The sequence below is a fragment of the Cheilinus undulatus genome, linkage group 15 (assembly GCF_018320785.1).
Source record: "Cheilinus undulatus linkage group 15, ASM1832078v1, whole genome shotgun sequence".
Taxonomy (NCBI): Eukaryota; Metazoa; Chordata; class Actinopteri; order Labriformes; family Labridae; genus Cheilinus; species Cheilinus undulatus.
Genome location: NC_054879.1, coordinates 30,486,219 through 30,503,083, shown reverse-complemented (window position 1 = coordinate 30,503,083; position 16,865 = coordinate 30,486,219). Strand labels below are relative to the sequence as shown.

At 41.5% G+C, this 16,865-nt stretch overlaps 1 protein-coding gene across 1 annotated transcript; it reads right to left on the bottom strand.

Annotated features, from left to right (window-relative positions):
• Positions 1-5,087: 5,087 nt before the first annotated feature.
• Positions 5,088-5,855, bottom strand: olig1 (oligodendrocyte transcription factor 1). The gene has a single exon (XM_041807885.1). It carries the CDS (start codon positions 5,853-5,855, stop codon positions 5,088-5,090), a length of 768 nt encoding a protein of 255 aa, XP_041663819.1.
• Between the last annotated feature and the right edge of the window lie 11,010 nt (positions 5,856-16,865).

Below are 16,865 nucleotides of genomic sequence, written 5' to 3'. Positions count from 1 at the left end.
GGTTACTGATACATACAACTGCTGCCCTGGTTCTTCACAAAGTCAAAGCTTTGTGGGAGAATGGCAAACAGAAATCTCCTGTTGGAGAAAACTCAGATATAATCTAAACTAAAAATCACCAAAAGTCATGGTCAAGTGGAAGACAGTTCTTTGGTCTGATGAGACCAAAATGGTGCTTTTAGGCCATCAGACAAGACGCTCTGTTTTACGGACACCAAACACTGAATATCACCACAAACACACCATCCACACTGTTAAGCACGGTGGTTGCAGCATCATGCTGTGGGGATGCTTCTCAGCATCTGGCCCCGAAAGACTCATAAAGGTAGAGGGTAAAATGAATGCATAAAAATAAAGGAAAATCCTGGAGGACAATCTTATTCAGTCTGCAAGAGCACTACGGCTTGGAAGAAGATTTATTTTCCAGCAAGACAATGACTCGAAGCATACAGCGAATATAGCAAATCTACAATAGAAATGGTTTGAAGACAACAAGGTGAACGTTCTGGAGTGGCCGAACCAAAACCCATACCTCAACCCAATAGAGAAGTTGTTGCTGGACTTGAAAAGAACTGTTCACGCCCAATCCCTGTGAAACCTGACAAAGCAAAGAAGAACAGAGCCCTATCTACTCAGCCACTTATTTTACATTACATATTTTTATTTGACATTACATTGTAGAACTCAATGAAAGGGTTTAACATCTCATTACTGTGGAAAACACAGATTTGAAAAGGCACTGGAAGTCACATCCAGAATACATACGACGTATCAAGGGGGTTAGGATCATGTTGGATAACAAAACCAATGGGAGTAGATAACCAAGTTAGAATAGTTTATGTCTTTATGGGTGCACACTGTATGTGGTTGATATCCCAGAAACCACAGGCTTCAAAATCAGCCTGCAATAACAGATACCTGAACTCACTTAGGCTCCAGTATTTTACAGTGTGCGGTAGCTAATAGTAAAATCTCAAACCCTAAAACTTTCATTTTGATTTATTGTGCAACATTGACATACCTACACAAGAAGCACGATACGGACAAAAGTATTTGGATGCCTAAGCATTACACCAATGGGGACTGTAATGACATTGCTTTCAAATGCATGTTATTTTGTCTGGAGTTGCCCCCCTTTTAACTACTATAACAGCCTCCACTCCTCTTGGAAGGCTTTCAAGAAGATTTTGGAGTGTTTCTTTGGGAATTTCTGCCCATTCCTTCTCTTGAGCATTTATGAGGTCATGCACTAATCTTGGATGAGAAGGCCTGACTCGAAATCTCTTTATCCCAAAAGATAGCAGATCACAGACACCTACAGCCTGCATCACACCCCATACAGAGTTCCCTGCCTTATTGAACACGGTGTTTTAGGGGCCTTCTTCAACTTTCCGCAGATAAATTGAAGAAACTGACTTAGACCAGAAGAGCTGAATGGAAATTTGTTTCTGGCGGTCACGTTAAATTACCCATCTTTGGTGTTACATTGCCTAACTTCCCCATGCATGTCCTGTTTGAAGAGGCAACACTAACTGAAATCTCTGGAGGTTTATGGCACGACTATCGCCAAGCTCCCCATATAATACAACTTCAAGAATACCAAAATATCCCTTTATAAAAGGAAACATTCCTTGAAAAGTGACACAGATTTCGTATGTTTGGTCTCTAACGAGTTGTATTCAGTGTTAAGTCTCTGTGTGTGCATGTGTGCATGTGTGTGTTCATTGTCTTACAAGCTCTCCTCGGCCCATTGAACAACAGTGATGAAATGGAGATGAGTTAAAGTGCTAACACAAAGCCCGAACAGACCCCTGCAACGCCGCAACAATGAAACCACCAAACAGGAGAAAGTGAGAGCCTCTTGGAGGAGCCGAGAGAAAGAGAGGAGAACGAGAGGGGGGAGAAATTAAGGAGGGAGAAGAGAAAAGAAGAAGGGCTGAACCATCCTAAGAGCAGGAGGAAATGGATGGTGGGCAAAAGGTGGCGGGATAGAGAGCAACCCAGAGAAAATAGCAAGGTAGCTAATCCCCCCGGAGATAAAGCAGCTATATGTAAATGAAAGACGTGAAGTTTGGTCGTCTTACTTTGATCTGTGAATCAGACTCTCCCCTCTTTTTCCTCCTCCTCCTCCTCTTCTCCTTCACTCTCACCCTCTTCTCCTTCCTCCTTTTTCCTTGTAAGAAAATCAAGCCTTATTTAGCTTAATCTCACTTAATGGCATCCAGCTCCTCTTTTGTGCTCCCTGATGCTAATAGATTCCCATCCTTTCACTCGCCACCATTCACATATCCCCCTCCATAATCCTCTTATTCTGGGGTAGCAATTATTTTGAGTATTTTATCAGCATTATGATTATGATTATTTGCATTATTTTTATTCATGCAGACCGTGTTAAGGGCCAGGTTTGCGGCGGCGGCGGAGAATATCCTCCCTCCTACCAGTGCCCTCTTATTCTCGCCGCCTGCTTTCCTCCAGAGGGGAGGCGAGTTTGCGGGAGTGAAGTCCCATTCAGGGTGACACATTTTCTGGGCGTTTGAACATATTGTGAAGTGAGTGTAATGAGTAGCAGCGAATCACTCGTCCTGGCTCCTTAACACAGAGCAACATCAAGAATTTGAGAGGAGGGGGCTAATAATCAAAAGGCCCTCTTTCTGCAGAAATGTAATTACACGGGTGGGTTCTGATCTTTTGCTTGTTGGGGTTATGAATGGCGAGAGATGGACTGTTTCACTGTGTTTCGGGCAGTGGAGCAGGCAGAGGAGGTGATTCAACTCAGCATCATCGCTACAGACCCAGTAAATGTGGGACAGCAAAGGGAGCTTGCCTCCAATTGTTCCCTGCATATTCAGTGGAGATAAAAAGGGAAATCAGTAGTTTAAGTTTCTAACTTTCTGAAAAAATGTCCTGTCAGATTTAATCTGTATGAATTGAAGACTCTTTCTTTTAGAAATTAAGTTTCTGTACAACTAATATGGAACAGATAATCCATTTTAAGACTTGATTTTTTGTTCTTGGAGACCAAGGAGTTAAGAACTGTTCAATAGCTTGCACCACTATTGTGCAATGATGTGCTTTAATTTAGTAATCTGCAAAGTTATCACAGTGTTTACAATTGTCAAGAACTGGAGTGAGAAGTATCATTAAGAAATTCAAAGAGAACCACAAGCCTGGCAGAGATAAGAAGTGGAAAATTTCAGACTCTGGAAAGAAAAGTAGTGATAGATGTGTCTAAAGATCCCAGAACAACTGCCAAGATACAAGTGAAGGACTTAGCCTAGCCAGGAATTGTATTCTCAAAGAAGACCATCACTAGAGCCCTACACAGGAATGGACTGAGAGGTTTCAGACCAAGAAAAATGTCTGCAGAAGAGACACCGTCAAGACGGACTGAAGTATGCTAAGGATCAGCTGCAGAAAATTTCTGCAGACTGGCAGCATGTCCTTTGGTCAGATGAGACCAAACTAGAGCTCTTTGGCCAGAGAGACATTAGTCATGTTTGGAGAAAGAAGGGAGAGGCGTATCACCCAAATCTGGAACTGGGAATCTTGCAAAGGTGGAAGGAATCATAAAGAAAGATAGATATGCAAAGATTTTGAAAGAAAACCTGAGGGAGTCAGCTTCAAAACTGGGTCTGAGTCAACACTTTATCTTCCGACACACAAAGACCCAAAACATACATTGCTCCAGATAACCAAAGTGAACATTATTGACTGGTCTGCACAAAGCTCTGACTTGAATCCCATTGTAAGTCTGTGGGATGAACTGAAGACCAAGGTCCATGCCAGCAGACCATCAACTCTGGAGGAGCTTGAGAGATTGGCCAAAGAAGAATGGGCTGGGATTCTTCTGGTGACGTGTCACAGGCTTGTATAAAACTGTAACAATCATTTGCAGGCTGTTATTCAGAAAAAAGGAGACACAACTGACTATTAGCATCAGGGGGGTAATAATTTAGACACTGTTAGTTTATGTTATTTGTGAAATTATTTTTGTTGCTCTCTGCAAAGCAAAATAATGTTAGCTTCCAAAATAAAACCCAGATGTTATGCTGAAAAATGCTCTGCACAGTTTAACAGCACTTGGGAAAATTCTTGGGAAAAATGGAAATTTTCTTGATTTCATCCTCGTCTGTATCTGGCCAGGAAAAGAACAGTGAAAATTTTTTAAATAAATATTTTTATTTTAGCCATTCATTCCATTATTGGAGAGCAAGGACAGCAGATAGAGGTGGAAAGAGAGAAAGTTTGTAAAGGAAAGACTGCCTTTATACATGAAGCATAGCATGCATAACTACTAGGCCACCAGCACCTGAAATCTGTTTAATATAGAGAGATTTTCACTTTAGAGATGTCTCCCTTAACACTTCTCCCTAAGACTCTTATTTAAAGGTTTATTTCAGCAAGCTAAAGAATGGAGAGCAACCTTTGTGCTTCTCTAAACTATAGACCACATCTGCTGCAGGACCTTTATACAGTGTTTACTCTTTCTGCATGCAAATGCTCTATAGAAAATGCACTCATTATAAATATATTCTGATTTTAACAATCCAAAAACACAAAAGGGAAAAAACTGCATTTTCACTGAATTTGAAATACTTATTGTTCCACAGGTGATAAAGTGGTAAGAGAAAACAAGCAAACAAATATCATCTGGTTATATTGCTAAGTTGTTATTAGTGCCAGGAAATACATAACATCTCATTTTTTACAACAAAAAATCACAGATAGGAGAACAAACATAGATATAGATTGAACTGGCAGCTTTTTTACAGTTCTTGATTTGGGTACTTCATGATTATGAGTCCCCTCATTTGTCACCTGACAAGTCAGTGCTTGCTGCAAAATAACAAAGGGAATGCAACTTATTTTTGGATAAAAAGTGTGGTTAATGGATTTATAACACACAAAAACTGGCTAACCAACTACATAATAGATCCACTGAATTTAAAAAGACAAAATCATAATGTTTAATAGCATAAACAATTATAAACATGTTAAAAAATGTTAAATAAGATCTTATAAAATAGTTGCATATATGTAACAGTCATCAAGTCTCTAGAAATCCTCTCACCCAGCTCTTCAAAGCATCACTTTGGGAATCTCGGAGCAGGAGTGGAGTGAGTGAATCTGGGTAGTCTGCACACTCCACAGGGGCACAGTGGCCCTCCTGAGGCTCCTGCAGAGTTCCACTGCACAGGAGCCAACGAGGCCTCCATGGGGCCTGGAGACAGCAGAGGACATTTACCAGCAGAGGATGACGAAGCGGAGGAAGACGAGGAGGATGAAGAGGCTGCTGACGTGAGGAGGGACTCCTGAGTGAGGAGGAGCTGACTGGGACCGGAGATGAGGGGCCAACCTCCAGCAAGGAGTAGACGAGGCACAGGGCCTGAGTTGACCCCCATCCCGACGCTAACCTCCCCGAGCAGCCTCCTCATCTCCTGCAGAGACGAGCCCAGCAGGAGGATGTAGTTCCTGGCCAGGACCAGGGTGGAGATCTTTGAGAGCCGACGTCCTGGAGGAGCTCCAGGCTGATGGGATTGAGAGGAAGAAGAGGCGGACGGAGAGGAGGCGTAGGGCACCATGACCTCCCTCAGAGCGTCCATAGCGATGTTTAAGTCCTGCATCCTCTTCCTCTCCCTGCTGTTGATCTTCCTACGGAGCTCCTGCTGCTCCTCAGGGCTCAGCTCCCTCTGTGGTTTGGATGACCTCTGGGTGCTCTGGAGGCCCAGGATGGGAGCGGGATTCAGGCGGGAGCTGAGGTTGAACCCTGGAGGACAGTGGGGTAAATCCTGTACCGGGCCAGGGCCGCAGAGAGGATGAGGCTGCTCCTGGGCCCTCATCACTGGGACATTCATCCTGTCTTCTGATTGAAGTTTGTTTCAAAATATCTTTTAAGAAGGTATAAAAATAGTCTCAGCAAAAGAACAAAAACTGCTTGAGAAATCCACAATCTGCAGGAGTCAGACCTTCATTTCCTCTACCTGTTGATCTCCTCTTTGCCTGCAGAGAGCTTCAGCTCAGTTTGATCTCATTTCCACAGCTGCGTGCAGTGAGAATGACAGCTCACACAGAGGATAAGTGAGCTAAATGCTCCCCTCAGATACCCCCACCTCAGCTCAACTCCTCCCAGACACATGATGTTCTCTTTAGAAACACACTTAAGACATCTCCATTAGAGCGTCATAAGAAATTTGGGCAGTTAACGGGAGAAAAAGCTGGTGGATCATTTTATTAATCCTGTATTATAATCAGATTAAGATCAGATTCTCTGACTGAACTGTGTCCAAGACGACTCCACAGTCTTAAAGCAGGGGTTATACAGAGATATGCATATATTCAATAGACATTTAAGTGATCTTTTTAATACATTTTGATTCTGAAGTTATTTTTGCTTTTGTATAAGTATCCAGTAATGCCTAATTTATACCCTAATTGAAATAGGATGATCCTCCTCCAGTGGTCATAAAAAAAATATTATATTAATACAATATTTTGCAATATCAGACATTGCTACTGCTTACTTGTTTTTTAAATGCTTGTTTGAAATCAAATGGACCATAATGCATTATAATAACATTAAATTATGATGAATATAAAAGAGGTTTTAATGGATTTTACTGCACAGGCATTTCAGTGCAAAAGTCCCACACATCAAAGGAGGACTTTTCTGAGCACCAATATCACTTAAGTTAAGGTATTTTTTCCTGCTTGCCCGGCAACAGTGATTGGTAAATCTGTGGTTTGATCCCAGGCTCAAAAAACCCAAAGGCAATCCTAAATTGCTTCCCAAGGCTTAACTTTACAAGTTAATGTGAGTGAAAGACATAATGAGTCCCATTTTTTCCCCTTGTAGCCCCCATACCTGTATCTAAGAAAAATAGAGCGCCCAAAGGAAGTGAAACATTGTTGAAAAACATAAATATTGGTAAATGTTTCTAAGATTTTACAATATTTGAAGAGATTCTAGCATTTTAAAATAATAAGCCTATATTAAAAGCTTTTGTATGGAAGACCTAGTAAGTGACCTGTACTATTTAAATCATGCAAGTCATCAGTTCATGGTTAGATGTGATGCTATTGTAAAGCTTTTTAGGAGAAAAACATTCATTGTCTCCAGTAGATGGATTCTGCTGTCTTTGGTGGCATTTTCAGCCTGTCCAAAACCATCTTAGAATGAGCAAACACTACTAGATAATAGTGCTCATTTTCAGCCTGACCTCCTCCTTCTGTCCAAAGTCAGCAAAGGCCCGATTATCAGATGGTTCTAAAGACAGAATTTTGACCGGATTTCTTGTTTGGTGTGGTGTGTTAAGAGAGATCTTTCCCTCTCCAATCTGCTAAAGCCGGGCATACTCTGTGGGATATCAAGTCGACTCTATGACAGTCACGGTGGAGTGTAAGCTCAATTTATGTGCTCATACTATATGGTTGGATTTTGACCTGAGTGCTCACACTGTACGAGTGAAGTTGGGACAGACCGTGACAGAAAAGGAGTTTCCTTTCAATAAGTTTCACACACTGAGGTAAAAGTCATATCATCTAGTCATATCCACTCACTCTCTCACTTTCCTGCTATCTCTGCTGTGTCAGCTGGATGACAATTTCCTGCTCGTTTATTTTCTTATTATAGCCGGGGTGGGGAGGGCAATAAAAAGTCATCGTGATTTAAGATGCTGTCTGACAGTAAACAAAGGAAAAATACCCCAAAGTTGAGGATTCCACTTGTGATTCTGCTCTCACTCTGGGAGCGTCGTATGACCAAAATATCAAACGAGTGTGAAATCCATCGGACCAGCTGGGAGCAGCTTGTTGGGCTGTAGTCGGGTCGTGGTCAGCTGTTGTACCCCCTGTATACGGCGCAACAAATGATGCAAGATCCAACTGAAAGTCAGTGCAACTTCCAAGTGAGTCGTACGACTCAAACTTTGTGGCTGAATCGGGTGAAATTCACACAGTGTAAACACGTTCAATATTTACGATCAGAAATCCTATAGTGTGGCGGGAACGCTGAGGGCAGCTGAGGAAGAAAGCCAAACAAAGAAGGAAGCACATGAAACACAGCCATGGCAATTATAGTAACCATGAAGCACCAAGTTAGACAGAAGTCTGAAATGAAGGACCGACTATTCAGTTTTTGACAACAACACAAGTGTTTATGCAATGTGTCCTATAAAACATATCACAAAGGAAAGAGCTCTACAAATTTAGATGTAGTAGGAAGCAAACAAATAGCTTGTTTATTCTGGAGTCTCTCACACAAAAACAATTGGTTAAGATTTTAAAAATCCTTTACTGTGTGCCGTGCTTTAGGGCAATTGTTTTGAACCATACTAGAGCACAGTTACTCCCCACTTCCTCCCTCCCTAGACCTGGACACAAGTGGATTCAGTCAGTAACTGTATTTATGTTGGTTTGAAAATTCACCGAGAGGAAGGAGCAACAATGGCAACTACATGGAGTCCATCCTACAGTCTACCATGGATGCTTTTAATATTTCAGATTCCAACAACAACCCTCCTTTTACTTCCACATCTACCATGCAGCTCAGAGGATAAAATAGCATGTGCTCTGTGAAGCACTTCAGTCAACCCTGGTTGTTTTAAACATGCTTTGTAAATAAAGTTGGCATAATAAAGTTTCTGAATATAACAGTTTTTGAAGAGAGAGGAGATGTTCATAAGTCTTTCTGTGGAAGAGTAACCTGTACTCGAGCATGGTTGTATTCACATCTCCTGCGGACAACACTTGAGTACACGTAGACCATGTAAGGCCTCGTTTACACTACGTTTCCGTTTTCGTTTCCAAAAAGTTCCACGGTCAGACGGCAACATTTTGAAAACGATCTCCGTTCACACAAGACTGTGGGAAACACCAAAAACGATGTAGCATACATGACAGGACAATAGATGATGGTGGGATTTTCAGGCCTGCACCAGATTCTGACTCCACCCATACGCCCTTCAACGGCGTATGGGTCAGGCACGAAATACATCTCGCTTGCCATCCGCGCATGCGTCATAAGCCTACTCGCGCATGGATATTTACTGCAGTTGCAGTGTGCACGTCCGTTTTCATAAAGTGCTGGTTTCCCTGTTTACATGGAGATGGAGACGGGGGCGTTTTGAAAAACTACTCTGGAGCCCATTTCCAAAAAGTTCCGTTTTCAGGCACCAAAACGCCATTGCCATGTGGACACTGATAAAATGAATCTGACTTATGGGTAAGGAAGTTTACTCAGATCCTGGCCCTGAGCCCTGATGTAAAACCACAATTTGAGTGATAAAATGCTAGATTGGTTCAGCAAATATTAAGCAAAATAATGCCCTTAAATATGCATTGTTACTGTATGTGCATTAGCAGGATGGTGTTCCACTGTGCAGACACAAGTTACACAGTAGACTCCTAATAATGCAGGACCACATTAGAGACTTATTTCTCTGAAGTTTTTTGAAAATCCCTTTTTTGAAAGCATTGTTAGCTTAATGGAAAGTAACACTAGAGTCATTAAAGCTCTTTTAATTTAAATCAAAGTGTCCAGGACTTTGTGATGTGACAGAGAGCAGGTATTAGCAGTATTAGCGGGGCGTTAATCGTGTCAGAGAACAGTTTTGGCAGACAGTGAATGGATGCATCATTGTGTGCCGGGAGTTAATTGATGGTTTTGAGGTGGAGGTTATTGTTGCTCAGTTCTTAGCGGCTAAGCTAACCAAATTAGCTGGCAGAGAGCTGGGCATGCTTCCAGACAGGCACACAACAGGCCAATTGACTCCGACCACAGGTGAAGCTGGCCGGGGGCACCGAGCAAGGCTGGAAACCTCAAACGTGCCATTCATGAGCCACAAAAAAGAACCTCAGCATCACTCCATAGCACGGGGAGCCTGGCCTCTGTCCTTTTTTTGCACTCCTTCCCCCCCTCCTCCTCCTTTTTCTTGTAAAGCCCATCTGAGCGTCTGAAAAGGAGGACAGCACCGTCACACACAGAAAGCAAGTTGTTTACGATGAAAGCAGAAGGAGATGCAGAGGAGGAAGACCCTTTCTTTCTCCCCCAGCCGCTCCTCTCTTGTCGCTCAACAAGTGAAAGATGTGTGTGGAGGCGCTTCCCTTCCCCGCCAGCGGTCCGGTGGCGTCCGGCTGCTGCTGTGATTGAAGCTGAAAGGACGGCTGCAGACGGACAGGAAAGGGAGGGCCTCATGAAAAGGGCCCGGCGGATGGCCCTCGCACCTGCAGGAGAACAGAGTGCAGGCAGCCACGATGAATGTGTGCATGTGTGCGTTTGTGTGCGTGCCTGTAAGCCCAATTTGATACTAATGCCTTTTTCAACAATGAGACGTAATAAACGAGTAGAAAAGACATGATGGTTTTCACTGTATGTCTGGATGTGGTTTCAGTGTCAGGAGGAGAATAAGGACACCTGCAAGGAGCAACTCATGCAAAAGTCATAAAGAAAGAAGCCGGTGTCTACAAGTAAAACTGCACCTCCCCCATTTTTTGAATCCACACTTACAAGGGATAAAAAAGTGAGCTGTATTTGGGGCTGCAGGCCAGCATATCCGCCTCCTTTTGATGAGGCTGGAGCAGGGCAGGAGCACCGGTGGCTTCAGGGCAGGAGGAAGACTAGTGTCTTTATGGTGGAAGGAGGACTATCCATCTGGGCGAGAACCGTCCAATGGTGGCTCTGCACCTGGGAGCTCAATGAGTCGTCTGTGTGGCGTCGTTTCCTGCGGCTGACAGACAGGAAGACACCTCAGCCAACCTCCTGGGTCAATTTGTCTCTCAATACAGAGGGAAAAATACACGCATAGTGATACCTCTTAAAAAACAGGCACTTTTGCTACTTTAGTAGCATAAGGAACCCCTAAAAATGAGATACAGTCTTTAAAAAAAAACATAATTTATTTAAACTTATTTCTTCTTTTGTGATCAACTGAAGGAATAAATGAATGTAGGATGTTTTTAAGTGCTATATGATGTGGGAATAATGTGCAACTATGGACAATATTACAAATCAACATTGTGATTACAATATAAATGGTGTCATTAGTCTACTTCCTTGGTTATCAATGAAAATGCAGAAATTAATGATAGTTTAGAAGTGTCTATTTCTCAAATCAGAACATACAACTATTAAGTAACATAAAAGCTACAAAACCTTAAGTTTTTACAGCACTGCTTTCAAACTGACTTCATATTTTCCAAAATAAAAGTTTTTCCTTTTTTGAAAATAGAGGTAGTGCAATATTGGCACTATTGTACACTTAAAAGCTTTTCTGCAGGAATTATTGTAAACCTTTCAATCCTCCTGAGTACCAGGGGTAGAAAGTGCCTAATTACATTTACTCAAATTCATGTAATTGAGTCGGGGTTTTTTGGCTACTTGTATTTTTTTCAGTACATTTTGAAATCAGTCCGTTTACTTCTACTTAAGTTTGGACCAGAGTAACTATACTTTCACTTGAGTACAATACTCTTGTACTTTAATACACCTCTGTTGACCACGCAGTTGCCCACAGAGAGAGAATGATTCCACATCACCTCACAAAACAGCAAAAGTGTTGATATCTCAGTGTTAAACATTTAATAGTGTATTCGACTTACAAAGTGTCTTTCTAACTCCATTCTGAGTGAAGTGGTCTTCAGAGTTGGAGTTATTTGACAGTGTTGATCCATCAGTGTTAGTTCAACTCTGTTAAGAGTCAACTGACCTACTGGGGTGGGGTTTCCCATCATGCCCTTTGGCCAAGTGTTTAGATTTGTTTTACATGGGCTTATGTGTGTTTGGGTGTTGTCTGTTGCTCAGTGATTCTTTTTTTGTTCGTTTTTCTGGTGGAATCTTCTTGTTTTTAAAGAGGGGGTATTATACTTTAACAATTTTTAAAACATAAATATAAAGTCACAATGTTGGGAGTCCATACTTCACGTATGTAAATTTTTAAATGGCAAGATAAATGTATGTGGCAGTAATTTTGGAATTAGACTGTAAACTGATGAAAACAGTTCGTTGGGAATCTCTCCGAGATTCTCCCGAGACAAGATTTCGATGGAGCGAACTGATGAGGTCATCGCAATAGGATCTCCTGACTGGTTCCTCCGTGCTGCCGGCAAAGCGGAACAGACCGCCCCCACAAGGCCTTTTAGCCATTTAGTAACACAGTAACACTTACCAAACAGATACATCCTTCTCTATCCTTCGCTGCTGCTGGTTTTCTTCCCCCTCTCTCTCCAAACTACCAGGGTCAGACTCCTGGTCTAACATGTACGGACGTATATCAAAATTCACCATATTTACTCAATCGGACCGGTTCATTCAAAGTTTACAAGTACTAACATAGCAACATAGCCACATTGGAGGGGGCGGGCACAAAACATTGAGTCCTGCCACCTGCCAGCCTCCAGAAAATAAGCCAATCGGAGGAAAGCAGGTCTGTGGAGCGGTGGGTTGTTAAAGAGACAGCAGCGAAAACGAAGCGTTTCAGACGGAGGTTAAAATAAGGGTTTTTCAGGATGCCAGTGTGAGAAACATGAGGAGTTTTCTGAGCTGTAAACCATGTGAAGCTACTACATGAGTATCAGAGAGATGGTGTAAAGCCATCTTTAATGTGGGACACATTTTGCACCATAAGTGAAGTTATTCACTGGGTTAGAGCTTCTGCCGTACATGCTCCTGAAAGACACACAGTGCATATTCTTCTTCAGTATGCGTTGCCTTGCTATGTGGTTGACTCTGCTTTGTTCTTGACAGAGGAGCCCTTCCCACTGGTTTTAAATAGATACTGTAGCTCTGCTATAATCTAAAAGTGTAGTTTAACTACATGTAGTGTGGGCCAATACATTTAAAGTGTTAAATGTAACTCTATATGGTTTTAATTAACACTGACAATATTGCTGTGTATCTGACTTTATTATTATAGAGATGTGACTTTTCCTGAACAAACTGGTTGGAAATCAATTTCTTGTTATTACTGCCAATTAGGAACGATCATAGTTAAGTGTACAACTCCTCAGTAGTTATTCAACACTTAAACTAAACTTTTTACATTTATGTGAGTAGCTTCAAAGACCAGGACATTTACTTTTACTTAAGTAGATTTTAAAGGTAACTGTACTTTTTAATGAGTACAACAGTCAGGTACCTTTTCCACCTCTGCAAAAATGGCATTTGATTGTAGCCAAGATTTCTAATCTATAAGTTCCCAGTGTTTCATTAAAAGAGGTTTAATTTCATCCTAAATGCCACCATGGTGGCACAAAATGTACTTCTGGTTGATGAGACTTGAAGCAAAAACTGGAGAAATTGAATGCTAATATAGCAACTATATTTAATAAATACAATTGTTGAACTCTGTGGTGTTTTTTGTATTATTGTTTAGCATCAGTGAAGAAAAAGTAGATTTTGAACTGCTTCTGATCTTTTGAAATTGATTTTTTAAATTATGCTCTTAAGAAATATGTTAATGACTATACATAGTGTACATTATGACGCAACATTCAATTCAAATTTTGTTTCAGGTTTTTTTAAAAAAGAGTTGCATCCTTGGATTGGACCACCAGGGTTGAGTAAGCAGGTTGTTCCTCAGTGAGAATCACACAAAACATCCTTCATTGTGTCATAAATTGAGTACAAATTGGCATAATTATGAATGAATCTCACTGTATAGAAAGACACAGCTCCTCAGGCTCTCTGCTCCAGGTCTGGGCTCAATCTTGACTTAATGGAGTCCATTTACGTCAGGGGTCTGATTGAGCCCTTTTGTGCATCACTTGATGGCGTGTCGATGTGTTTTGCTGTGCTGAGAGGTGTTATCATGGCAGTGTTTGAAGAAGCCTCTCTGAATCGGGTGCAATTACACAGCTGTCTTCTGTTTTCTTATTTTGATCTCTATCGTTGTCTTGCCTGTTGCCCAGAACCTCCTGAACGGATCACTCTTTGATTGGTCCGCCACAGGTCTGTGAAATTTGAAAGGTGATTGTACCATTTAATGCAATGCTGATAGAACAGGTTTATCTTGTGGCTTTTCTACATGTTATCTGGTTAACTCTAATCTGGCCTGCCAGTTCTTGAATGTTACCTGTGGGTTTCACCTTGATGTAAAGCCTCTGTATTTGCATTCATGAAGGAATCTCTTGATTTAAGCCGACCACCTCCTGAATATTCTTGACTTGTCTAGAAAAGTCTTCAACAAGCAGGACCTTCAAATCTTGAGGAAATTCTGCCAACTTTCTTCCCATATCAATTTAAAAACTGGAGCCCATAACCGTGGTAAAGTGGCCGAGTCAAAGTTAAATAAAAAACGTAGACATTTTGGAGGAAAAAACTGTTTTATCTCTGTCTGTTTTGTTGTGATTCTGACAGAACTGCTAATAGGAGCATTAAATGAGGAGCTGCACCTGCTATGGTCTTTACATGTCAAACTGTCATCTGTTGACAATGTGCAGAGAGGCTCTAATGAGAAATTAACAGTTGCCAATGACTGATTTCCTCCATGAGTCCCTGCAGGCCAACAGGTGCAGCAGTAGACACAATGGAAACATAACAGAACAGCACTTTTCAGAGGGAAAAGCCTGCTCTGCTTCAAAGCGCTGACGGGCGGACTCGCTCCTCTATACGCACTAACTCCTGCTCTGTGAGCCGCGGCCAAAGACATGAGAAGATTACAAGCTGTTAATAAGGTGGAACCAATCGGCTGAAGGTCTGCTTTTGTCCTTCCCAGCATGCTTTGTGGGCGCTTTCCTGGGATAGTCGGCATTTGGTGCTGATCATAGCGCGGCGGGGATAATGAAGGTGGGAGGGGTGTAAGGTTTCAACCCTCGGGCCCTTTGTGAAAGAGAGCCTAAATACTTTTCTCTCAATAGCTGCACACGCTCAGTTGGTCACGGTTGTTTAAATACAGATGGACATTTGCCACATTTATATTTCAGGGTGCTAAGTGCTTTATTGACACTTCCTATCAACAAATGTTGCTTGTTTTGAGCTTGATAGCTGTATTCCTGCAAAATGGGACATTTTCTTTTAGTTTAAACCTTAAAAATCCTGGAAAATCTGAAAATGTTCATTAGCATTCTCCCATGTTTTATGTTGATTTTCTAAAACATAATTCTATGATTCACTGTTGCATTAAAAGTTTTCCAAACTCAGCAATTGCCTATTGTTCTAGCAGATGTTCCTTTATAAATGCCACTTCTGAGATTTAGGATCTTTGCTAATAGGGAAGTGTCAGTTACCCCACTAAGGATCCTTAAACCCCCCGATCCTATTTAAGCGTGACAATGATGGATTCACAGACTCTAAACTATCACAGGAATCCTCGTCCAAAGTCAAACACGCAGCTCCTTCTTCTCCACACTTAGTGATTAATGCCGAGAGTTAAAGTCTAAATGTTGTGGGGGCGGCTTTCTTTTTAGGGTTTTATTAGCGGTACAAGGCCAAGGGTGGGTTTTCAGAGGTTATCCCCATCTGTATGGAGGGCGGTGCAGCGAGGCCAAAGTCACTGTGAAAGTGAAAGGTGATAGCAGTATGATGGATGAGGATACACGTCTTCAAAATTAGACTTCTGAGAGTGAGCCTGTTAGCGGGGAGAGAGAGGAAAAGACACTGAATGTGTCTCTGACACATGAAGAGACGACAACAAAAATCAGGGTGATCTGGGTGAAAATGTGGGGTTGGTCTCTGGGACCTGAGGGGAGGAACTTATTTCATTGAAATTGTAAGGAATATTCAACATTTTCACCCACTGATTGCTTCTTTGAATCTTTAACTAACCTTTCTTTCTATTTCTTTGTTTAAATAGTCTGTTTAGCTGTTTTTGCATGACAGAAGTGGACTGAAAGCAGTAGCATTGCTTAAAGGAGTATTTAAGGCCCACAAAGAATCAGATAATCAGGCAAAAATTCAAGTCACCTAAACCTTTATCAAAGGCAAAATCAAATACAAGGATATTTTTTTTCTGGATTTGTCTTCCAAGAAAGCACAATCAATGCAGCTGATCACTTAGCAGACGTGAAGATTATTTTAGCCTTTACCTGTGTGGCAAAACAAAACCCTGAAACGCCAGCACTGTTATATGATGTTAAAAAAAGCGTATTTAATTCTAGTCAGTTAAAGCTGAACCTTTAAAATACAAGTTAAAATGTTAGCATTAATCGCACTAAGACACCTTAATTCAAATTCACATGTGCACAAAACTCCCAATATTTCCTGAATTTCTCTGGTCAGCTGCATGTTTTAACTCAAACTGCTGAATTCTTCATCCAGATGTTTTTCCCTGTTGAGAATAGGTTTGCATTTTCCAAATCTACACCACCAGGTAACTCAGGATCTCTCCTGCTCAAAACTTTCAAATCAAGTTTTTCTGCTCTCTATTTCAGCCTGCTGACTCTCCATCTGTGTAAGTTCTTCTTCGATGTACTCCGCTTCATTCTCGTAGCCACAGTAAATGGCACATCATCATCTGAGTTGAAACTCGCTCATATTATCTTTGTTTTTAGCTTGGCGTGGTGTTATTATTCCTGTAGAAGCCAACAGACCCACACAGCTGATCAGAGGATATCGGTGAACGGCGGAAAGACACCAAACACAGAAAGCTGCGTCATAAATTAGTGCCTGACACTGAGGGTTCTTTTGGGAGAAATGAAGTTCTTTGTATGATTTCGACACAACGTACAGGCGTGTCAACATATTTTCTTGGCCTGTTTTTATGTAAAACCTGTTAAACTATGGGGGATAAAAACATTTCCATCTATAGTTATTATGCCACAGATCTCTTTGAGCTGTTTATAACCACAGGAGTGACTTTTACAGAAATCACTGGATGCTAATGCCACTACTATAGCCAAGCACCTCATACGACCCAATTTCAAAAATCCAGAAC

Excerpts from the sequence above, each read along its gene's own strand:
- olig1 (XM_041807885.1), bottom strand. The coding sequence starts at position 5,855 with ATGAATGTCCCAGTGATGAGGGCCCAGGAGCAGCCTCATCCTCTCTGC.